The sequence below is a fragment of the Calidris pugnax genome, unplaced genomic scaffold (assembly GCF_001431845.1).
Source record: "Calidris pugnax isolate Ruff unplaced genomic scaffold, ASM143184v1 scaffold13, whole genome shotgun sequence".
In the NCBI taxonomy this organism is placed as follows: Eukaryota; Metazoa; Chordata; class Aves; order Charadriiformes; family Scolopacidae; genus Calidris; species Calidris pugnax.
Genome location: NW_015090810.1, coordinates 17,852,385 through 17,878,235, shown reverse-complemented (window position 1 = coordinate 17,878,235; position 25,851 = coordinate 17,852,385). Strand labels below are relative to the sequence as shown.

Below are 25,851 nucleotides of genomic sequence, written 5' to 3'. Positions count from 1 at the left end.
CTTCAAACACAGACAAAAATTAATATCCATATGTGTTTGGGGGGAAAAAAGCCACAATACATTTAATCCAATATTGACAAAAGTAATTCCTTAGAAATATTACTGAAATTAAAACCAGAATTTCATTCCTGATCTGCCTTTGTATTAAGAAACGGAATGGTTGTGCTAGTGATAGCTATGAGTGGATGCTTGTGGGAAAGTAGAAGTAACAGGCCCAAAGGGAGTGATAATTCCTTGCCACACCTAGTCAATGTTCAGTGATGTGACACTTCCTGAGTGTCTTCCCAAGCCAGATGTCATAACTTTCTTGTGTTTTTCCTCATGTGCCATTTTTGGAGCTGTGATTTCTAAGGCCCATTGTCTCAAAAAGGCTTTGATAGCAGAGTGTTTTCTTTCCAAGGCTTAGAAACTCTGGCATTCACTCTCATACATATTGATATTGAAAGAATGCTGCAACACACATCAACTTTCACAGATTTTAATAAGGGCTATGAGAGCAGCAAATGGTGTTTGGTAGGAAAGATGGATTAATTTCTATCAGATTCTCAATTATTTTGTTTTCTCATGTGTTCCTTTGTTAGAGTTGGGTTTGCAATTATGAACTTAGCACGGATTGTTTAAACCAATGTTAAAGGATTCTTTTGGTACTACATATTGTAAACAAATAAGTACCATAGCCGTCAGAGACTTGAGCTGTGCCATTTAATTTTTTAAAACTTTATGTTACCTTGATGCTAGGATCTGAGAAGCTCTTATATCTGCTACCACATGCAGGAAGTAGTAACTCATGAAGACTCTTCTTTGCAGCAGGAGGAAAGCAAAACATATACTGTCCCAAATGATTCCTGCTTCTCCACTGGGAAGTTTACAATCTAGAGGGTTGGATGCTGGGAAAAGACACCATCAGCATAAGGACTGTTGTACTAAGTATTCTTTTATAATGTTTAATCAATTAAATAATCTTAGCCTTTAAAATTATTTGAATTGGGGTAGTTTAATTAGTTTGTTCTTAGGAAAACTGACATGTATTTCCATTTGAAGTACATCATATTTTCTTTTACAGAAAACTGGAAAGCTTCCAACAATATGATAACCCATGAAAACTCTAAAATGGCATGTTTCATTTCTTTTTCAAAATAACTTTTTGTCTCATTTTTCTATTAAAAATACTATCAATATGAGAAAGAAGTATTTTATTTTTGTCAAAATAATTTTTCAATGGCCACCTCATACTATTTTTATTTTTCCTCTCCGCAACTCAGCTCAATGTTTCTTTCCATTGCATAAGAGAAAAAATATTTCAAACTACAGAACTGCTTCTTTTGGGGTGGGAGGAGACAGGCACAGAGGAAATCCCATTCCTCCTACCTCTTGATTTTGGCTTGGGCTATTTCCTTCCTTCCCTCCTTCCTTCCTTCCTTCCTCTCTCCCTCCCTCCCTCCCTTCCTTCTTTCTTTCTTCCTTTCTTCTTTAAAAGACTTCTCTTGGGGATATTAAAATTTAAAACTGAGTTTTATGGAGCTAGACTATAAACTGAATGGCCTATGCTGCCCTACAGAAGGGAGTAGAAGGACTCAAGGGACAGACTCTGGCTCGAAGCTGGCATTACAATCAAGCAAGCCAGTCTAACAGGTCTGGAAGGTCAACCTCCAAGAGCTTCAAAGCCTGCTGTGCCTATCCCCTGGGGATTCAGAAACTTATGTCTAAGTTTCTGTTGCTGCTCAAAAAGTTTTGCATAATACAAGACCTACTGGGCACTGTTTCTTGTCAATTTGCCTCTTCATATTCCTTTTCTTTTCCCCTATTCCCCAGTTATCTATTAGGATCAGACATAAAGACAGGAATTCAAAACTTTACTGCAGACTCACTAGGATGAAACAGCTCAGTTAAATTCAGAAAAAATCCTGAAAAAAATCAGGTATTTTCAAACTGTCAATCCAGGGTGTCAGGACAAAGTGGAGCCAAATTAATATACTTCACTGAGAGGTGAAGTATCTTGCTCCCCATACTACATTTCTTCCTTGTCTCACCTCCATCCACATATGCTATGCACTCCCTCCCTGTTATTACCACAAATATGAGAATAATTGTTAAAAAACCCCAAATGCCTGAACTCACTATGCCTGCAAAAAAATGACCACTTTTATGCTGGCTTGACCTCTTGCCACTTCAGTGAGCTGAACTGGTATAACCTTTCAACATAAGACCTGGGACACAGGGAGGAGTGGGAGTTAGCAGCTGGGTAAAGGTGCCCACCATCTTGCAGTGATGGTGGGCTGACATTTCAGCTGACATTTTAGCTCAAGTTGTACAGCGAAACCATACCCTTGAGTATCACATCACCTGCACATACAGGGAAACTGTTTTAAGTGCTGGTATCACCAAATTACTCATTTCCAGCAAACACTGGTTGTGGGTATGTGTGTGGTGGCGTTGATAGTTCTCCTTTGGTTCTATGACATATTTTCAATATTCTTTCTTGCCGGTCAATAGGAACAAGCTGTATCAACTGAACTTGCAGGTATGGTATTTTCACAAGGTAAAATGTCAGAAGGAGGCACAACTTAAATATGGTAGAATATTTTGAAGGTGATTCTTTACTTATAGAAAATTATGAAGAAAAATGAGCTATACTTACGAATACGGTAGCCTTTAACTGTACAAGCCAGGCTAAGTGCCTGAACCAACCAGCAACTATTCTTAATTAATGATTCAATGTAGCCACATGCTCCTAACTGGAAAGTAAAAGAACAGTTTCATATAAAAAAACAGAGCAGAAATACAGATAAGAAAAGTATTGCACCTCTTCACATTACATGAGAAAATTGCGACTGCCATTGGCTGTGTTGTATCTCATTAGCAGAACAGAGATCAGAAGAAAGAGGGTCTTTACCAGTGACACACATCACTTTTAAATAGCGAATTTGTTCTTTTGATTATCAGTGAGACAGGAGGTTTGTGGGTTTTGTTTGTGTTTTTGCAGAGATAGTGATACCTCTGGCACGTGATGCAATGCGACAGCTAAGCAACTTTTATAAATCACTGACTTAATCTTGCAAACATACATGGACAATCTTAACACACGTGTAGCTCCACTGAATTCCCAAGCATAAAATGAAGCACATATGTAAGCATTTAGAACATTTGCAAATTCAAACCACCCATAAATCAATTTTATTTCAGTACAGTGACTTATATAAATGTAAAAAGAAAAATGTCTGCTCTTTTCAGTCCAGCATTAAAAATGTTCAAAGCTAAAAAGCAATTGCCAGGAATAAATCTAAATTTATCTTTCAAAAAGATTTAAATTACTGGCTTGTCTCAATCACCTATCAGTGCCACTGCAAGAATCCACTCTAAACACAAAAACCTTTAATATTTTGTAGGTTTTTTTATAAATTTTTGTAGTCTGACATTTATTTATCAAAGATATCTGTTTTCACCTGAATTTCACACTAGTTCTGAAGGAAACAGGAACACAGTTTGAAATTTTGTAGTCAACTTCAGATCACACAACTTCATCTAGCACTAGGCCTGAAAAATCTAGTTTTAAAGAAAAGGTTTAATTAAATGTGCACTATTTATCAACTGTATGACTAATCTTGCACTTCTTACTTCTCACTCCACTGCGATTTTCACAAGACTTCTAAGGAGAGACTTTACTGGGCAAAGAAACCAGAACCTGGCCCTTTGAAAATAGCTTGTGAGCTTTCACAGAGCCTGACTGAATACAAGGGTGTACATTTTCCTATAATGTATATGCATTACCATTCCCTGGATATGCACTTGCAGTTCCTGCATTAAAATGGAGCGTGCTTTGTGCTTGCAGAAGGCTGTGGTCCTGAAAAAGGATTTTTAATGACCACTCAACACACTGTGCACACTTCCAATGAAACCAAAGCGCCGAGGGCAGAGGAGAGGCAGCAGCTACTTACTGAGAGGATGTTCTTCATTGTGATCACGAAGACATTGTAGGCAATCAGCCAGTCCCAGTAACGCAGAATGCTCTTGATGGGCTTCAGCAACAGATCTCCACCAAAAAGAAGGAAATAAAAGCAGGCTACCAAGTAGCCCATGCAGAATATGCTGATCCTCGTGGTTCCCGTTATGAAGATTATAGTAAGCACAAACCAGAAGAGGTAACTAAATATTATCACCTTATACATGTCTAAATAGGACCTGGAAGTAAAAGAAGGAGAAAAAGTTACCATTTTCTGAGGGCAGTGCAACCTTTCCTCTTCCTTAGGCCAACACTTGTGCCTAAGGTCTGCTGAGCATTCTCATCCCACTTCAGCATTCGAGCACCTGCTTAAGACCGACACCAAGGTCAGTGGGGTCTACCTCACTCACAGGTCTGTCTGGCTCATATACTCAATTCTCACTCATTCATGTGAATAAGCACCTTGGCCACACCCATTCAAGGCACTTTGCATCATGCAGGGTCAAGCCCTGTGTCACAAAAGAGGGGAAAAACATGTTCTCACCAGTCTTCACGATAGAGTGATATTATCTGGCAATGCTACATAGGCAATTTAAAAGCTATCCGAAATCAACTTTTAAGAAGTCTGAGCAATGCTATAGCAAATTTACCTTCAAAAGCCAGCTACAGTTCTCCACTGCTAACAATTCTGTATTTATTGATGACTATTAGGGAATTCAGTCTGGTTAAAAGCCTGGTTTTCAAAGACAGCTGCTAAAAATATCTTTCCCCAATGAAGATCAACTGTAAACGTTTTGAGGGGTAAAAGGTTTCTACAGAATGTAAATGTGAAAAATTTACTGAAAAACTTGCCAGGAAGCTACAAGACAGAGCTATCTGAAATCAGCCTGGTCCACAGTGGGAAAGAGTGAGGAACAATTTGGTATTTTCAGATTCCTTAAAATCTTTACTTAATATTGACTCAGTGAGCTTTCAAATAAGAATATCTGCCAAAGGTAATACCGAATACTACATATAGCTAAACACTGCAAAACCAACTAATTCTTAGTTTCCCCCCATTTAGTATTTTGATTCCAGATGTAACTGTGTTTTCAGGGTCTGTTCACCCAGACTGTGAAACTACATTTGTCAGGAAACCAGGCAGGGAGACAGCACTATAGGAGTACACATATACTTAAGCCAAACCATGTAAGGAGTAAATGAACTAAATGCACTGTATGAAGCCACATAAAAAGGCCCCTGCTGCTTGATGTTCTCAGGCTCAGAACTTTCTAGGAGCATGTATTTATAGTCCTACATTTATAGGCCTGTATTATACATTTCACTTGCAGAGGCCAACCAGAGAGGCACTTAGCGAAAGGTAATGAGAAAGCCCCTTTATGTTTATTTCCCACAAACATTTAAGAAATTTATGGACTACTGCCTGTGAAATCTAAAAATGTCAAGGCTCAAGAGGTGTTACTGGGTTTGGGGTGATAAAACATTAACAAAGAATCTATACACACTGGGAAAAATAAAGAAGTGGAAGAGATCAGCCGAACGGGTCTTCACTAACTTAATATGAACTGGAAATGGTGCTCTCACTGTTCCTCCAGAAAAAAATGACCACAATATTTGGTGTTCCTTTAATAATAACTACTGATGTGCAGGATGGCTAGGAAGAGATCACCTTCCTGACACTGCTCTAACAATTGCAATATTTCAAAAATCTTGCCCTCTGCTACCAACAAAATGCATCAGCATCTTTTGAGAAAAGTCCACAATGGAACTGAATTGATCAAACAAAGAAAAATATTTTAATACTCTTCAATAAAAATGGGCTCTGACTCTTAAAGACAACTGGAGGTGGCTGGATCCAAACTTTCCAACATACACACGTGGTTGAGTTGCAGTCCAACAGCAGATATCACTCTCAGATTAAAAATTCCAGAAATTACAGAGAATATGAAAACAATAATTTAGCTATTTTTTCAGTATAACGTTAACCATTTGCTACATTTAAGCAGTCATCTAAAATATTAAATATGGTAATTCTTCTCATTTTCAAAAGATACATTAAATATAATAGCATTGGGCATCTCTAAACCAACCAAACAACAATACAGGATTTAAAGAAAAGCATCTCAAAATGCAGGAGGCAATACAACTGTGGCAAGTGACAAATGATGTAATTCTTATTGATGGAAATCTTTCTGATTTCTAAAAATATGGAATTACAAGCAAGCCTAACCATAAAAATGGCTCCAAAGAATTCACCTTGGAGTGAATTCTTACAAAATGGTGTTTGAACAAGTCACCCAGGGCACACCTAACAAATGAATATCACCAACCATCCCAGGTACCTCTGTGCTGGCCTAAGAACACTGCCACATTGAACACAATAGACAGAACTATACTCAAGTAGTCTCAGGTAGATAAAAATATTCCTGAAATCATGCTTCCTTCAGTTGCAATATGTGAAATCTCCTTGTCTGTTACAGTGTGGAGTCATACATCCCCCTAATTTTCATTAATTGTTTATAATGATACAGGTAGGTCAAGTGCTGTAAGAGCAGGAATGAAATGTGTCTTGGCAGAGTTCTCAACATACTGTCTCTCAAATCACTTGATACATTCTCAGATGCAAATCTTTAAATGCTGCCTGAAACCCCAGAAAGTTTGGAAGTGAGGAGTTTCGGATCCTTGCTCTGGAGATTACAATGCAACAGTGGAAGGCTGAAACAAAAAGCCACTCCGACAGCTAAACAGACCCTACACAACCCAGAAGGTCAGTAAGGGTGCTTACCTTCTGTATGAAACTTCTTCAACAAACAGCAGAAAATGCTTAGTGTTGGATAGCATATACCATAATTTTATGCTTTCACTGCAGACCACACAGATCATTAGTTTAATGCCATGTAAACCTTCCAGACCTCATCTTCTAAGTGGTCTTTAAATACATGCAGTCACAGAGAGGAGAGGCCACCCTCAGGATGTGGTATTTGACAATACACCTAGGAAATCTGAGCAGCTACTTCCCAAGGGGACAGTCCCACTCTCCTTCATCCCCTCAGCTCTGTGTTCCAGCCCCTTCTTTGGCTTTGCCTCTTTGAATTGGTTTCAAGAAGCAAATTTTCAAAAGCCTATTAGTCTGGGGGAGAGGACTCCGCTGGGTTAAAAACTGGCCGGAGGGCCGAGCCCAGAGAGTGGTGGTAAATGGAGCGAAGTCCAGTTGGCGACCGGTCACGAGTGGTGTCCCACAGGGCTCAGTACTGGGGCCGGTTCTCTTCAACATCTTTATCAATGATCTGGACGAGGGGATCGAGTGCACCCTCAGCAAATTTGCAGACGACACCAAATTGGGTGGGAGTGTTGATCTGCTGGAGGGTAGAGAGGCTCTGCAGAGGGATCTCGACAGGCTGGATGGATGGGCTGAGACCAACGGGATGAGGTTCAATAAGGCCAAGTGCAGGGTCTTGCACTTCGGTCACAACAACCCCAGGCAGCGCTACAGGCTGGGGGCAGAGTGGCTGGAGAGCTGCCTGACAGAAAAGGACCTGGGGGTGTTGGTGGCCTGTGGGCTGAACATGAGCCAGCAGTGTGCCCAGGTGGCCAAGAAGGCCAACAGCATCCTGGCCTGTATCAGGAACAGTGTGGCGAGTAGGGCCCGAGAAGTGATCATCCCCCTGTACTCGGCACTGGTGAGACCCCACCTCGAGTACTGTGTCCAGTTTTGGGCCCCCCACCACAAGAGGGACATTGAGGTGCTGGAGCAGGTCCAGAGAAGGGCAACGAAGCTGGTGAGGGGTCTGGAGCACAAGTCTTACGAGGAGAGGCTGAGGGAGCTGGGGTTGTTCAGTCTGGGGAAGAGGAGACTGAGGGGCGACCTTATAGCTCTGTACAAGTACCTGAAAGGAGGCTGTAGAGAGACGGGGGTTGGTCTCTTCTCCCAAGTTACAGATGTCAGGACAAGGGGCAATGGCTTCAAGTTACGCCAGGGGAAGTTCAGGTTAGATATTAGGAAACATTTCTTTACTGAAAGGGTTATCAGGCATTGGAATGGGCTGCCCAGGGAGGTGGTGGAGTCACCATCCCTGGAGGTATTTAAGAAACGTGTAGACATGTTTCTTCAGGGCATGCTCTAGTGCCCAAGATTATTGGTTTGTCGTGGGCTGCTGAGTGGGTGGGTGATGGTTTTTTTGGTTTGGTTGTTGTTGTGTGTTTAGGTGGTGGGTGGTGTGGGGTTTTTTTTTGTTTGTTTGTTTGTTTGTTTGTTTGTTTTTGTGGTTGGACTCGATGATCTCTGAAGTCCCTTCCAACCACCACAATTCTGTGATTCTGTGACAGAAGAAGGATACTTTTCTGCCCATTCAGCCTGTGAGCCAACCCACTGCTGGTGTGATGAATGCAAAGGTGAGAGCATGTAGCTGGGGGACAGGAATATAGCCACACATCTGAGGAAGATTAGCCACTACATCAGTGCACCAAGAGCATCAAACTATCGTTTTTTGTAGCATGATAACATCTGAATGAGAAATTACACAGAATAAACATGGAAGATGAATGAAAAATTTAAAAATGTTGATTTGCCAACTGTGTCATTAGCAGAACCCACTGATACTCTGGATAACATTTTGGAAAAACCTATCATATCACTTTGTTCAAAATCAAGGAAGATAAAGTCTGAAGTTCATTCCACCCATCCATCAAAGCTATTGTAACCTCAGATGGCTCCCCATATCAAATGATCTGCTTTCCTTTACTAAAGCTTTAGTAGTCTTATAATGATAGCTTCAATATTTTATTTCCACAGGTATTAATTTTTAACTGTAATACAATCCAGCCTGTTGCAAAAAGATCGCTCTAGGTGTAGTTGTTTTCCCAGCATGCTCAATGATGTGTTGGGCTGTGGCCTGTCTACTGTCCAGCTCTCTCTTGCAGGCGCCGGGAGGTGCTGATGCTGCAGTGAGAAGCCCCTTTGAGGAGAGGTGTTTGTCCTCAGGCAGCACTTTGAAGTTCAGGGAAAGAATAAACATCTGCTTACACAGTGGTGAAAGCCGATTGTGCTGTTGCACTGACCCATACAACTCAATGCTTCTTCATGCTGGAGGACCTGCTGTTATTTTGCTGCATTGCATTCCCTTGTCAGCCACCTGTTTTGCTTTGAGTGGGGCTACCCATCTCCACATAACCCCAAAGCTCTTCCCACAGCCCTCTTCTGATGACTGCCCTCTTCCTCTCCTCCATGCATATTATCCCTATATACGGGCATTCTGTAGGTGACCTCTATTCCTCAAATTTCTTCTTTCTTTCCTCTCTTCCCTATCTCCTATTCCTGACGTGTGTAGCAGCCTGTGCGACCCTACATCACAGTTCGTTTCCCCTTTTAACCACACCATTGTTAATTGCTCACCAAGCCTCCATCCCCAAAGCACTGCAGCTGCATTTCAGCCTTCAGAAAGCAACTTCATTAATTTTCCCTTTGCCAATAGCAACACCGAACCTTCTGAAAATTAGCTGCCTTACTTGAATAGACTTCTTCAAATTTAGTGTTGTGGATTCTCTAGGTCTTATCCCCTACTATTTTTTTGTCAAGCTCTCTCCCAGGACTCTCCCCCTCTTACCAGTAAGGTCCGTCCTTCCTGCTTCTATCTGCTTTAAAAATTCCCAAATCCAAAGCTGTGGTTTTTTGAGGGTCATTTTATTAGCAAGAAAATATTTATCTGCTTTATACAACAAATACGACAGGAAGCCTGTAATGATGATTTGCAGATCCTCTCTCACTAACTTAAGTTAGAAGAACTGTAGTTCCAAGAAATGGATTACAGCTGCTTTGAGGGACTTCACCTGACTCACCTGGTGATGGTTCCCAGGCTGCAGGTACTAAGGGGGACAGTTCAATGATTGGCTGTTAATATTGTTTCTTTTCTTAAAATGAAAAAAGTAGATTACAATCCCAATTTTTTTCCCTGTTAACATTGAGAAGAACATCTGAAAACTGCTTGGGAACTGAAACAAGGATTTTCCAGCATTATAAACTGTGGGAAAGGATTATCCTCAGTGAAGTAATTTTAAATCCTGTTTAATTTTAAAAGTTCCTACTTCTGTTCTTCATTTTTATTTCTGTTCCAAAGGCCTTTGCTTGTGCTCTCCCTGGGGGTCAAGCACATATCCCCTGAGAAATCTGGGGGTGGAAATTTCAGGAAATCTCTTCCTTAGACTGTATTTATCATTGTTGAGCTCAAGTATTTCTCCAGAGAGAAGAAAATTAAGGATTTGGAAAAATGTTCTTTTTCTGCCACAGTTAAAAGCTTTTTATCCATGCCTACTAGAACAGGGACCAACTGGCATCCTCTCGAGGGAAGAGACACATTAGAAAGGGTGCTTCAGTCCACAACAGCCACTTCTTTTATGTGGCAGTAAATTCACATCAGGCTTTTCAGAAAATAAATGAATACTAAGCGCTAACTTTTTTTTTTGTTTTGTAATGTATTCATAACCAGGTTCTCTCCGCTTATTTGTTTGGTTCTTTCTGACCGACTTCTGCAGAAATGCCATTTCTCGTTTCACTTGCTTGGATAAGCTTTGAAGCAACTTCTTGTCCATATTACTAAATATTTAGACCATTCTGAAAGTTCTGTGGCAAAGTGCAAGAAATGTTTTTAGACAAAGTCCTTTCAGTTCCAAATTGTCTTGGATGGAGGCCAGATACATACATTTTCTTCTGAGGTATATCTTCAGTGAATTCTCCAGAGCTTGAAAGTCCTTCTTTTTAAAGATTTATAATCCCTAATAAAAGATTCAGTCACTCTAAGAGACTGTCCAGTCATTCTCTGGTGCTTCTTTGAAGCAAATTAGGCATTTAAGATTGCATATACACAGTGCAACCTCTCAAAAATAACATCATCTAAAGCCTGGGAAAATCTGTATTTTAGTGAAAGCATTGAAGGAGGTACTTAAGGGCTCAAAGAAAGGAAAGACCTCATCAACAACACAAGATACATTACGCAGCTCATACTAAAGCAAGGTCTGTTTATACCTATATACACCCTTCTACAAGTATGTTCCCATTACAGATTTAGGAAGCTAACTGTACAAATGAAAAAAAAAAGCAGTTACAGCTTACCTGCCCAAGCATCTACAAGAAAGAATATCATAAACAGGAATTCCCTCTGTTCCTGAAATTAATAGGTTTTCTATTCATTTGATGGATTTTTCAAACAAAAAATGTCCCTGTTCTGTTTCTTTCTCTGCCTTGTTCTTTTCATTCTACTTATTCACACAACATAAAACGATCACATGAAATAGTCGCACAGATTTCTATATTTAGCTGGAACAATTAAAAAGTGATCCCAGTTTAGTTGTTCAGCTCACCACTACCAATGGGACTCTGATTTTCTAGGGCTTTTTGTACTCTCCACCAGCAATATTACCTACTGCTTAATACAAGTTGCAAACTCCCATTTAAATGGTTTCATATTGTTAATCACCTATACGTAGGTCTAATTGGTCAGCACATGCCAAGCAGTGTGCTTAAATAGATGCGATGCCACCAATGACTTCAAGCTGATCCGTACCACGCATACGAACCAAAACACAGGACTTAACCCAAAGGATTGTGGAGAGGCAGCAGCCTAGTTCAGCTTGGACTTTGCTTTCCATTATAAACCTGACTCTGATTCCTATCCAAAATCTTCAAAGAACATCCCCTGTGCTTCAAACTTTTCATGCTTGGCCATTTGGGAATACCTTCTACAGATAACCAGAAATACCTATCAGGTTCCAGGGAACTTTGAAAAGGTGCCAAAAGTGGCTATATAAAAAGCAGTGATTTTCTTGCCTCTTTTGCCCTCCCGAAGATAGCCTTAAAACACATTCTCATCGTTAGTGATTTTTTTTTTTCATTTTTTTTTCTGGACTAAAGAGGGAAAATTTGATTTTTCATTTGTGCCAGCAACCATGTCACCAGTGATGGTCTTTGCTAGTGACCAATCACATCAGTGTGCCTGATGCAACTGCTGTTGCTAAGACGGACAACGCTACAGTGGCAAGAAAAAAACTCAGGCAACGCTCCCCTACATGTTCCTCTTAACCAAGCCCAGTTTGGCAGGTGTCTATTGGAAAGCATCCCCACTTGCTGGAGCATTTTAAACAGACATTACAATCCCTCTCTTTCTGCTTATTTTACTGGATGTAGAGAACTGGGTCCACTATGTAGATTGGAAATACTCAAGGGGGAGAACTCTTCAACCCAGAAGTGACTATAAATTTCTGGACAAATGAGCCAATTGGATGTGTTTCAATGGTCTCCTCTTCAAAGCTATTTCAAGATAGATTTGGCCATCACTTCTCTTGTAAAATAAATAGAAGTTTATCAGCAAAAGGGAGATTTTGCTAGACATTGTTTCAATTTTTTTTCCTTTCACACTCAGACATCTGTTGGTAATGTGCATTCACCAAACACCTAGTCTGACAAAACACAATAGCTAAGAAATCCTGCTCTTCCTATTTATTCTTGTAATACTGCATCAAACTTTCAGAGACAACTTCAGTTAAGAGTATGCCCAGCACAATTCAGAAGAGCTGAACTAATCTGTGTTTGCTGCAATGATCACATAGGAATGGCTCTATTTTTTGAATTCCATCCAGAAGAGACTGCCTCAGACTCTGTCCCCTTTTCATATTGTTCACCTTCTTGAACAACCTTACATGCAATATTGAGAAACAGGGAGACATGTCAGTTGTCCTTCCAAGACACTTTATAGTTTTTGTGCTTAGATGAAATAGCACAAAGGACAGTCTCTATATTAGAGTATTATTTTGATTGTACTTAGACAACAACTCATCAGGACATGACTGACTTTGTGACGACATGTGCAAGTTCAGACTACAATGGATTCTTGCTACTGTGCCGTGTTTTGGGGAAGCCACCTGAGTGCTAAAGTCCACCATACATACTGCCCCACAGGCCATTCACGGAGGGTATACATGCTTTCGGGCAAATTTCATAGAATCATAGGATGGTTTGGGTTGGAAGGGACCTTGAAGATCATCTTCTTCCAACCTCCTGCCATAGGCATAGGCACCTCCCACTAGAGCAGGTTACTCAAAGCCCCATCCAGCCTGGCCTTGAATGTTTCCAGGGATGGGGCATCTACCACCTCTCTGGGCAACCTGTTCCGGTGTCTCACCACCCTCATAGTGGTGACAAATTTCTTCCTTCTATCTAATCTAATTCTACATTCTTTCAGTTTAAAGACATTACTTCTTGTCCTATCACTACATGTTCTTGTAAAAAGACCCTCTCCAGCTTTCTTGTAGGCCCCCTTGAGGTACTGGAAGGCTGCTATAAGGTTTCCTCGGAGCCTCCTTTTCTCCAGGCTGAACAGCCCCAGCTCTCTCAGCCTGTCCTCATAGGAGAGGTGCTTCAGCCCTCTCATCATCTTCCTGGCCCTCCTCTGGACTTGCTCCAACTGGTCCATGTCCTTCTTATGTTGTATGCTGGGGGCCCCACAGCTGGACATGGTACTCCAGGTGGGGTCTCACCAGAGTGGAGTAGAGGGGAACAATCATCTGCCTCAATCTGCTGCCCACACTTCTTCTGATGCAGCTGAGAATACGGAGGTATCATTTATCACTGAACATCCCTCTGGGGAGCTCTTAAAACAATCAGCAGAGTTAGGAAGACCTGTTTTCATCTTCCCTCTTCTAAACCAGAAGCTGATTACCCAGAAGCCAACTATCTGCTGTCTCATACAGCAGTGAAAGGTGTGTTATGAGATGGGAACATACATTAATATTTGAATATGAATTCCAAGTAAAATTGGAAGCTGTGAGAGTTACTTTCACATCAGAAAACTTTACAAAAAGGAAGTGCTATATTTTCCAAGTGTTTAAGATTCAGTCTTACCGGCAGTGAATGAAGTCAGGAACAGGATTATGCTGACTAAAAGATGCTGCATCAAGATTCATGCAAATTTCCACATTGTCTCCAGCCATAATACGAACTGCAGCTTTATTTTCATCCTCAAATGTCTGCCTTTGTAAGGATGCACACAGCAGCAACATGAAATCATCTACGAGAAAGCAGTGATTGAAAGGACAAATTCAGTCATTACGTTAGATATAAGGAATGCTGGTGATACAATGTAGTTACCAGAATGTTTTCCCACACTTTGAACTTCCAAGACTGTACTATTTTCAATGCATTTAACACCAATTGAAATTCATTAATGTATTTTCGGGTTTTGCCTGTCATCTTCTGTTTTTTATTGAGAAATAAATTAGAAAAGGGGAAACAACTCATACTTTTTGATGCCACTTTGTTAAAAATGGTATCCGGAAAAAAAAGATGGAGAAATTACTAGTTACTTGAATTTTTTTACTACATACAAAGCCACACTTAATATTCATCTCCCATAGAATATGTCAACTTGCTACTGAAGAGTAAATAAAAGGCTGGCTTCAAATTACACTGTACAGATGTTTTAAACAAAGGACACGTAAACACTTCATAACTATGCGTTAAAATACTTACAGACAAGGAAGACAGGGTTTGGTCTCACAATGAAGTCTGGAAAGTATAACCACTTTATGATGTTGGAGTTGAAGTTGGCATTACCACTTCTCCATGGATAGTCTGCATGACAGAAGCACGCAAAAATGCAATCAGTACTTTATAACAATTACTTCATCCTTTTCTTCTGAAAACTTATCAGTTTTCCAGCACTTTTCTGTAAAAGCAAGCAGCAGTAATTGTCCATAAAGGCTAAGTGTCCTTACCTTTACAAGGAGCAGGTGGGATGCCAATGCAAAGGAAGTACTGGAATGTAAAGATGCATGCCAGAAAACAGCAGTACTTTGGCCAGATCTCTGCAATAGCTTTTCTTCTGCGTCGATACAATACAGCAATCAGCCAGAAGGCATGAATCATGGCATAAAAATCCATTCGTTGACCAATTATGTTCACCGATAGAAGAAAACAAGTCTGGAAAAGAAGTAAAGAAACATAAGAGCATTTGCAACCTGATGGTCAGTCAATGCAACAATGATAAACTATTCTGGATACTGACAGAATGCTTGGACATGTTCTGGGGCTGACTGCAGAAACCCTGTGCAAACCACCATGATAAAATGGTTCGTATCGCTCCAACAGCAACCTTCCCCATCCCATGCCAACATCCCAACTTTTCAATACTCTTCTATGAGTGTCATCTAGGTGAATACAGCACTAAAGCAGGTTTCCACTATGAAATATCTAAAGATATAGAATGGAAAGTGTTGTCACGGTAGCCTATATGTGAAGTGTTGAACTGTTGCCAAGCAAAGCACATACTACGCAGCCATATATTCTGATAGCACTTACAGATGTGAAAAAGAAAAGGAACCATTAAGAATAACAACAACAGAAGCATATCTTCACATGGGAACCAGACAAAAAGAAAAGGGATTTAGACCATATAACTTCTATGGGCTACAGACAAATCCAGTAAATTGCTGAAAGGCAACTTTAGTTCTCCATTATTCTAAAGGCTCTGCATCCCAGAGCATTTCTGTTCTCTGGCTCCACTTAAAATAATCCCTTTGCACAGTGTCATGAAGCAAGTTTTCAAACTTGGTGAATAATTCATAGTGAATCATATATTTAATATACTTCACTATTCTGATTTTCTCTCTCCTCAGGTTAGGATGAGGTTAAATTTATTTCCCAAAGGAAATAGCTTGATTAATTTTAATTTTCACTCATTCTTAATCCTCAGACTGGCTGTGAACAGTTTACTATGTTTACTGATAGCAAGGGGTAGTAGTCTTTAATAGATAGACCAAAAGCATCATTATGATTAAATAATAATAAATAAATGATAAATAGGGTAAATCATGGATCTCCAGAAAAATACCTTCACTCCTTTGCACCTGCCTCTTCTAATTCTCTGTGTGTTTCTTGTCTACAGAAAAGTTCTTTGAAGAAAGAACTTTGTCTTACACCAGTGGCACAAAGCAGTAATAATTTTTGGTGGAGCTCTTGCTCCTGCAGGTCACTAACAGCTATGGTAACAAGTATGAAAAAAAAAGGATGCATTTGTGCAGCCAGAGGCAAAAGAATCTTAGAAATGTTTAAATAGAGACAGCTAGCCCTTGCTTTCTTCTTTTGCTCCTGCAGTCCCTGGTTCCCTCTGTGTGTGTGCATGAGAGGGTATGCCTCAGTTGACTGTCCCTTGTCCCATCTGTTTTCCCTTTTGTTGTTACAAATAAGACATACACAGAAAAGCAAGAGGAAAACCACTACTAGCAGATAGATAGCAACTGTGGCAAGGTCTGACATGAGTGATGACTAAGAAGCATCCAGCTGTCAATCATCTTTCAAGCTAGTATTTAAAAATGACACAATCAAAAAGATTGGAATGATAGTCTAAAGAAAATTAATATATGGTGATTTACCTCCAAACCAAACTTGTAGAAGAAATAGTTTATGAAATACTTGACACAGTTTACCAGTCCATCATCCAGATGTGCTCTTGTAATATCATGGAAAATGGTTTTAGCCACGGGTGTGGTAAGGTTATTTCGACACCTGTAGTACTCTTGATGACGATAGATTGTAACTTCAAAAGCCAGAATAGCCAGCATCAGTAAGTTATTCTATGGGAGACACAATCAGAAAAATATGACTAAAAATCAAATACCACAAGAAACTAGAAAATTTTCCAATAAATATAAACCCATGAATACTTAAACAAATGTTACCACTGAGCACTTCCACGCTCCAGGATGAACCGGCACCTATTCCCAGATACTATCATTGAAGCAAAGTAAGGTTTCTACTACTTCTTGGGTTTTGATGAAACATACTGACATTCAGAAGATACATTTAAAGATATTAATTAAATAATACAGAGGATATAAAGGTACACAAAGTCATCTGCAGGTTCAGCTGGCAAGCACTAACTTCCTAAAACTTCAAGGATGCTGGCTAGTGGAAATATGTCCTGGATACTCTTTTAAATACACAGTCTATCTGCCAGTCTTCACTCAGGCAGAGCTCTTTCTGTCCCAAAGCCAGGCTCCCTGGGATGCAGTCTTGAGCAGCTCTAAAGTGTTTTGGTGTTTTTTACTCTCAGAAAGAAGATCTGCCCTGTGCTTATTAGAAGAAAGGCATTAACCAACTCCAAAAGTTGGTTGAAAAGACCAGCTCAGATAAAGTCCCTTAAGGAAGCCATAACTGGAGGTGAAGTGGCAATTTCTAGATCTCTGTTCACTGAGAAATATTTGGGACAAGAATTTCCTGACACAGACACCACTGTTGCTTTTTATTTTGGTTTGGGTTTGGTGATTTTTCTTGACAAGTTATTTTCCCTTGCTTTCTTTGGGCTTCCTATTCTTGTTGGGGAGAATGTTACACAATGTACTATAGATCGGCTTCTCACTTCAACACCGTAGACATTTTGAGTATCTGTTATTAAAGGGGCATAACAGAATTACACCAAGACTCAAAGCTTGGGACCTTCAGGTCTAGCACTGGCCTGAATTTCTCTATGTAGAGGAGACATTTTATTTGCTAACTCAGTGAAAACCTTTCTAGAACAATTTATCTGTATTTATAGACAGTATTAATAGCTGTAAGGCTCATAGCATCAAGCCAGACATGACTAGGCCAACTTCACTCTCCATGCAGAATTCTTGGGTCAGTATTTGCTCCTCCCTGCATATATTCCTAACTGTGAGAGGTGCCTGGCCAAGGGACTGAAAGGCAGAGGCACTTCCAGGGCCTGATATGTTGACCACCAGAGCTTGGCAGGCCTTCCCTACGTGTAGCACATGGAGGTAAGCTCTCAGGGAAGAAATGAGGAATGAATCTGGTTAAACCAAAACTTGCTGTTGTTCAGTCAACAAATTTCTGACAACCTTAAACTGTGTTATACAAAATTTTGGAGATTCTTTAAATTAAGAAGAGACATGCAAGGTTTGCCCCAGGAGTTGGCACGTTTTTATTGTAAGTAGGGTTTTTTAATCAGGACAGGAATAATAAAATATGGCTCACAGGCGTCAACTGAAAACAAGAAGAAAAACAAAAGACATCCATTTACTCCTGTCTGAATGAATTATTCCCTTAACTCATTATATTTTCTAAGCTGTGGCTAAGGAGTAAGCACTTAAAAAAATTACCTGCTTATAGCATATACTGTCATTCAAGGGAATTACTCCAATTAGACCCATCAGTCCTTTGGTACCTGAAAGCTATGTACCTCTTAATTACTTAGAGTTCTTAAATATCATATTTCTGAGAGTGCTTTTAACAGATGGTAGAGTTAGAAAGCCATACTTCTATTAGCAGATTATCTTAATTGATACTGGATCCCTTTTGGAAATGTCCTGTGTAACAGACATGGCTTTCTGCTGTCTCTTCGCCTCTGTACTTCCCTATTATCAATGGCTTGCATTACACTTTTTTTTTGTGTGGCAGATGATTTATTTCAAAGAAATTGCTAATTTCATTACAAATAAGAGAAAAACTCAATACAGGAAATTAAAGAAGTTACCCTTAAGTACACAAGCAGGGGATAAGACTTCCGCAATCCAACCCACTCTGCAGGATCAACCGGTCCACTGTAGAGGACTGAGGTTTTGAGTTCTTCTAAATTGACCTTAGTTTCATTCTCTCCTGGCTAAAAAGAAAATGCAACAGTTTATAAACATAAGTTTAAGGCTGCTTGGGGTGGGAATGATAAATCAACGATAATACATCAGGTGAACTGTAGTTTTCAGTACTTGATATGCTTCCTTTTGCTCTTCTTCATTGAAGAAGGCAGCAGTCAAATCTTTTTAATATGCACTTGTACTCACCAATGTACAGTTACTGGAAAAAGTGCTGGGATCAATAGATGTGAGCTGGTACAACATTTTGCAGACAATAATCACACATGTCCAAACAGTGCAGATACTTGATGCCAATGGGCGAAACTGAGCATATGGCAAAGCAAGAGCCCAGGCAATTAAAAACACAAAGTTAAACAGAGACACCTGAAAACACAAAAACAGTATGGAAATTACATGGAGTAAAAAGAGAACTGAGAAAGTCTGACCTTTTCCATAGTAATTAAAAAAAAATCACTCAAAAGAAAGAGACATAGAGAAACTGTGAGAAAAATACTGAAAAACATTTACAACAATATTCACAAAAACACAAAGTGGTAAGTGAGGCAGGAAAAACTTAATAGTCAGTTTAGGAAGAACTTTGTCTCCTACTTAATATTAATACTATTAGACCCACAAAACTGCATACCCACCCTACAAACAGACATGAAATACAAAGGAACCACATGCTGGTTCTGCTGCTTTAGTACACATGAAACAAAGAAGAGATGATACAGATTTGTGTCTGTGGAACCCACCTTCATCCTCTTTGCCACTTCCCCCAAAAAGATGTGAGAAAATCATTTTTCATTTTGGTTTTTTTTTAGTGAATCCTGTCCTACTATCCTGTTCAAGGAATGGCTATGTCAGGTAGAGAACTCACACTGTCCACACCAAAGGCACAGCTAAAGGTGTTGCTCCCTTTTCTTTAGGTGTAGTTCCATGTTTCTGTTTCTTTGGCACCAGACCCAGTTTAAGTAATTTTCCTAGATGTTCCTTCGCAACCCTTTTCTACATCCTCCATCCCTGCAGGATGCCCACAGCCAGCTTGAGCAGGGGAAGGATTATGTTTCTTGAGTTCAAAGATTTAAGACTAATAAACCTTAATAGGTGGAGAAAAGGGGAGGGCTGAGAATATCTAGGCAGATAGATAGACTACCACTGTGGAAGAAGATGCCAAGGTAGGTCCCCAGCAGCTGACAAATCCGGCTGGATCCCACAATTTCAGTGAAGTCTGACATGAGGAAGGCACCTCCCTTCACTTGGGTGACAAGGTGATGCTGACAAGCCTCCACCACAGGTGAGATTTTGACAGAGTATTTACTTGCCTCTTTCACTGTGACCCAGATGATGTAAGAGGAAACAATTTTGATGATATGCAGCTCCAACAGCCACCACACAAAGACTTGCATCTTATGAAAATACTCCAGGAATTTCAAAAACAGCACTGTAAGGCGGTCAATCACCAGATGCCACTTGTTCCTTAAGTCTGCAGAGATGTTCAAGCAGAACCATTGGGAGGAGAAAAGCAGAAGGTCTCTGTAAAAAGGAATGCTCTAACAGACAACAATGAGTTTTCTACTTTTCTTCCAGGTCTTAGATTAAGACAAGAAGAAGGTTAATGGTCTGGTTCAGTGGTTAACCACAACAAACGGGGTTGATGCCCACTTAGCTATGGTGTTCTCCATTTTGACCCATGTTCACTAAAAGGATTCCCCACTTCAAAATTGGTGGTGGCTTCCCTTGCCAATTCTGCTTTTATTCATCTCTAGCAGAGCCCTTCTTGGACTTCATTTTCCTCCAGTGTCTTTGAACCTAAGCTTAGGGATCCCATTCAGGGACTAGATCTGTGACACTGCAGCCCTGGCCCTTATCCAGCTCAGAACGAATAGGATTTTGTTTGATGTTTGGAAGCTATGGAACTAGTCTGTTTTCAGAAAGCACAGACTACTACTATCCAGAAAGCTTTTCAGCCAACCTGGAAGAGATCCATGCACACTGGAAGTAGGACTCTTGTCACATGGCTTTAGACAGCTATACTATAGATGTCTTCATAGCTCAGAGTTATCTAAACTGTGTCGCAAACAGCACACCCTCCTAGAGTGTGATTTGTCCATCCCAGGACAGACATCTAAAACAGGCAAGTTGAAATATTCAACTGCAGTCCAGTTGAATATTTCTCTTAGTTGAAAAGGGAGTGAAAAAGGAGCTTTAGGGAGTTCAGATCTTGAAGTTGAGTGAAAGTATCCCTTCACAGACAGTATTTTGCTAAAAAAGCCATCCTCCCAAATAATACCCCCAGGCATATGGGAACATCTATTACATACGAGTACATATGGCAACACATATGCTGAATAGTGCTCTCTAAGTGCCATCATTGCTTGTGGGCTGGCTATAAAGCTGGTGTATATTAGTATAAAGTCTTCACACTGTATTAGGGGTTTCAGAAGCACTGCAGAGGTTAGGAAGGATTTTGCATGCTGTGAGAAAATTTTTACAGTTAACATCAGAGATGGAAACATTTGCAAGTGACACCAAAATACATCTCTGTCTAAGCTGGTAAAAATGTAAAGGAGTTATAAGTATATATTATATTATATATTCTGTGTATAATTATGTATAAATTATAAATATATTGTAATATATATTATTATATATTACAAACATATTATATATATTGTAATATATATTATTAAATAAATTGTAAATATATTATGCATATATAATTCCGTATGTAATTATTTTGACTTATCTGGTTATTTTAAATATAGAGCAAACCAAGATGGTTATCCTGTGCTTATTTGTGTGAAGAATACATGCACACTTGTGTGAAAAAGCAGACTTCTGGAATACCTGACAACCAAATTCCATTTTTTTTTCTCTTCTGCCCTTTTTCTCCAACCACAACTTAGAAAATCCTAATAAAAATGCTGTGATGTAAATTCCATGAGTACATAATTAAACTGACAAATTATTTAAGCTATAGAACTCTGATCTTACACATGCAGTTTTATAGGCATAATGAGTGTATTTAAGGAAAGTCTTTATTTATAGAAGTAGATGTTCTCACTCATTCTTTCATTGCACTTATTTTAATTTGTAGTGTTGCCACCATGCAAGATCTATCCAGACAGTGCCAGTTACATGGAGCAGGCAAGTAAGGTACGGTAGCGAACTCTGTCTAGCAGGTCAAGGCACCACATGCACAGGGGATAAAATATAAACCTGACTGCATTCATTAAAAATTGTACAACATTGTGTAATAAAGTCTGCACACTTGAACACGTTAAAATAATGTCATAACTCCAGCCACATGGCTATATAAAAATGATATACCTCTTTTGTAGAAATAAATGCATGTACAGCTTAAAGGTGGATCACACATGTCAAGCAGCATCTCATGCAAAGCCCCACTCAATGCAGTGCAGAAGGAGCCCCATGGAGAAGGTTGCAGCTCCCCACTTCCCTGCTTGCAGGGAAACCTCCACCAGCTGGACAGGGCAGCCTCCACCAGCTGACCTCTGTCCCCAAGCCCTTCCAGCACACAGGGATGGCTAGAGTGCAACAAACTTGTCATCCCTCATAGACTGCGTGAGAGCAGAAAGGTTTCCATGGCCCATGAACACCCCTGTGAGGGAAGCTATCTAAGCCAGGAAAGGTAAATAGTTTCAGCTCAGCTTCCCTGAGGCAGCAACGACAAATGTGGTGCCATTTTGCCTTGACAAAGACCCTGTCCCAATTTATGTGTCACAGTCCTGTGAATATTGGCATGAGCAACTAAATCTGTGGTAAGGCCATTTCCAAACAATACAGCTTCCTTGGGCGTTAAATGCTCTTCCCTGCATTTCACTCATGGCTCATATTACAAACCAAGTTATGGAAATAATTCATGTTAGGAGTTCATCCTAGCAATATCAAGGATGACAACATCAGCCTTACCCATGTCTGCCCTTAATCATTTTTATGTTCATCTGGCATCAATTACACATTTCATATTCAGAAGTGAAAAGTATGACACTAATGTGCACATGAATAATGAAGCAAAGCCATTGGGACTTCTGGAGTGGAGTGCCTTGAAAGCGTGCAGTATCAGAGATTAAATATGTATGTTTATTTTCTTTGTTATAAAGAGATTTCACTCTAAAGGAGTTCTTAGGATTTGGAGTAACCTCCTATTAATCCTACCCATACCACCTAGAAGAAAGAGGTGGGGTTTCTTTTGTTTTCATCCTCTCAACAAACTACAGAAACAGTATGATTTTTCCCTAGAAGAGGCTGTACCCTGTTGAATAATTGACAAGTAGTCATCTGCTCAATTCAGGTTCTTTTGGCAAAGACTGTATGTAAAATCAGAAGGAAAAACTGATGACTGAAGTGAGCAGGGATGACCAAGAATGAACCATGTGTTTCCACTGTTAAGTAAGGCTGAGGAAGGCAAAATTTGCAATCTGCAGAGCTTACCTGTAGTTTCTTCTTCCTGTGATTCATTGTCTTCATCATCATCATCTTCTTTGTCCTCATCTTCTTTTTCTTCTTCTTTTCCTTTTTTGACCCTCCCTTTCCCTCCCTCCCCCTCTGGCTCTTCCATTCTTTTCTCACCAGCCTCTCCCAGTATTTTATCCTCTTCCTTTTCTCGGCTGGCTGTTAAATTCATCATAGTTATGTCAGGCAGGCTTCCATCTTGGTGCACCAGTCTGTTGGTAAATAGTAGCATGTCAGCAAACTGAGCAATAATGACATTGCAGTCTTTTTCTTTTTCAAGATGTGTAATTAGAAAAAAAAAACCCGTTCATGGAAAATGCCTTAGAGGTGGAAAAGTTAATGATTCTGGTACTTTCTCCTAACACACACTGCAAATTGAGTTGGAATGTATTAGTAACTACTTCTCACTCAGATACTAATGGTTAGTTAGTAATGAGTGGTATTGACACTTAAACTTGACATTTTCCCCACTGGAGAAAATGGTCAGAGTTTAAGATGTAGAAGCATGAAATGACATTTTTTAAGAGGAAACATTTCATGACTTCATAGGGGACTTACTCATTTTGGTGGTTTGGTATTTTTTTCTTGAGGCTGCTCAAAGTAATTGGAACAGAAAGAAAAAGGGAGATGAGAACAGAGGGGTTACAGAAGGGTCATCGACAAGTATGTCATGCTATGTCACAAGTCATAAAGCATTCTTCTACTCCATCTGCAGAAGCCTTCTGATGCCAAGAGCATGCCATCATGACATTCACAGGGCGCTTCTATAAAGAAACATGGAATTGCAGCACAGATGGAAAGGGGACAACCTATTTACACCAGTGCCAAACATGGTCAGTGCTGTACCATGCTGTCAGTAATGCAGCTGAATGGTTGCAAGTATCTGACTGATACTGACTGTAAACGCATTTCCACCTTCTTCCAATTCAAAGGTGCAGCTGGGAAGCCAAGGAATTTGCAAATTTTCCTCCAGCTATAAGTTTAGGAACCAAGGACAACAAAAATTCCATGGCTGTGACTTCAATATATTTTATCGTGCCTGTCTTTGATAGTGTCATTCATTCTCTCTCTCTTTTCTACATCCCATGCAGAATTCTTCCTAGATTTCTAACTGTCTCTTACTAAATCTATTAGTAATTTTCACACTACCAAAACTGTGACACAACTGATTTAACACAGAAATGGCATTTCTCTATTGCCATGGTGCCATCTTTTTCTGAGATTTATTCAGAATGCATCTTTACTGAGAAAAGAGACACTCTCTTATGGTTTCGGATGTTCCCTTTTTTTTTACCCCAGCTGTGCTGTTGGGACTCACCTCCCATATTTGCAGAAAATTCATTTTTCCTAATTCTCTGATCCTTTGTGCTTTGCTGAGCACAGCACTTACTGCCACAGTCCCTTTGAATATGACTTCTTGCAATAAAGTCTCCCTTTGTCAAGTGCATATCTATATGATCAGGCCACTAAATATTTAGTTATGCTATTGAAATTACTACACTCAGCATACTTTCAGTCCAGACTGTTTCTGGACTAATGCAAGCAGCTTTAGTGTGCTACAGTACCATCTCAGAGATTTATTTTTCATGATGTGAAATTCTGGCAGAGTAACTTTTAGACAGGAAATTGTGCCAATTTTACCAAGGATTTTTACAGTTCAAGAAACTAAAAATCTAGATTTATCTGTCTGATCATTAAAAAAAATAAAATCATAGGCTAAGCAGTTAATGAGAAAGTCAAACAAGCAGAATTATTTTTCAAATGCTTGGGAATTGCTGTTTCTTCAAGATGGAAACTTCCGTGGCTCAAAGGAGGGAAAAACTACAGAAATTTGTCTAAACAATCCTGATGTAGAAATACGATACCGTTCACCAAAAAGCAGAAAAGGTAGTTTAAAAGTAGAAGTTTAAGAAGGCAGCCAAGCACCAAATAATCTCAATGAATAAATACATTCATGACAATGACTATGAAAGTCCTTCATCATGGATTCTGATATGAATCTGTGTGTCCAGTAATTTGAAAATCTCTTATACTCACCAATATATTCAGTAGCTTTGTACTAAATATTGGGCTTTTTGTCCCGTACACTTTATTTGCATATTTAAGCTAGCATATTTACTAAAAGTATATTCAAATATCTGTAAAATGACAAACCAATAATTTTGCCTAAAATGACATAATCTAACTTTGCATGTCTATCTAAAACTCTAATAATGCACCGACAGGAAGGTCACATATAAAGAGAGAATGAATTTTCAGTTCAGTTCAAATGTCATGGAGATTCTCAGTGACAATAAATCATCAGAGCCCATTTAAAAGGCAATGCCCAATGAAACTAAAGTATCCATGCAATCAGACAGGCTTTGCACACATGCGATTGCATTGATTTTAATGAGGTATCTTCCCAACTGACTTTTATAATGGAAAAACTTACATTCACACTGGTGTAAATCGAGGACTTACAGACTTACCTGAGTGTAAACACAGTAACCCTATAGGATTTTGTATGAAAGAACTCATCTTTCTCTTGCTCATATAACTCCCATCCGTATCTGGGAGGTCCAGAAGGTGATGTAATTATAAAGATGCACACATGCAATATATATACCTGATAAAGCCTCAGGATGAGCTTAGTTTTCAGTATGTTGGCACGTACTTACACTTAGTTCTACTGGCATCAGTAGGCTTGAGCACGGGACCGTGTGCTCAGAAGACCCAAGGCCCATTATTTAAAAAGTTAGTGTACTTGAAGTCTTTCTTCTTAAACCTCTTTATTTATTGCTAGGTTGTTGTTTCTCTTTTTTTTTTTTTTTTTTTTT

At 39.6% G+C, this 25,851-nt stretch overlaps 1 protein-coding gene across 1 annotated transcript in view; it reads right to left on the bottom strand.

Moving 5' to 3' along the window:
- Positions 1–25,851, bottom strand: part of PIEZO2 (piezo-type mechanosensitive ion channel component 2) — a 309,432-nt gene that overhangs the window by 55,198 nt on the left and 228,383 nt on the right. The window contains exons 18-28 of the mRNA XM_014938745.1: positions 23,012–23,244; positions 19,879–20,039; positions 18,761–18,937; positions 18,457–18,582; positions 16,358–16,558; positions 14,702–14,906; positions 14,457–14,558; positions 13,830–13,995; positions 3,936–4,179; positions 2,639–2,735; positions 728–887 (exon numbers count right to left, since the gene is read on the bottom strand). Coding sequence (XP_014794231.1) covers positions 728–887; positions 2,639–2,735; positions 3,936–4,179; positions 13,830–13,995; positions 14,457–14,558; positions 14,702–14,906; positions 16,358–16,558; positions 18,457–18,582; positions 18,761–18,937; positions 19,879–20,039; positions 23,012–23,244 — 1,872 coding nt within the window. The remainder of the gene's footprint in view (positions 1–727; positions 888–2,638; positions 2,736–3,935; positions 4,180–13,829; positions 13,996–14,456; positions 14,559–14,701; positions 14,907–16,357; positions 16,559–18,456; positions 18,583–18,760; positions 18,938–19,878; positions 20,040–23,011; positions 23,245–25,851) is intronic.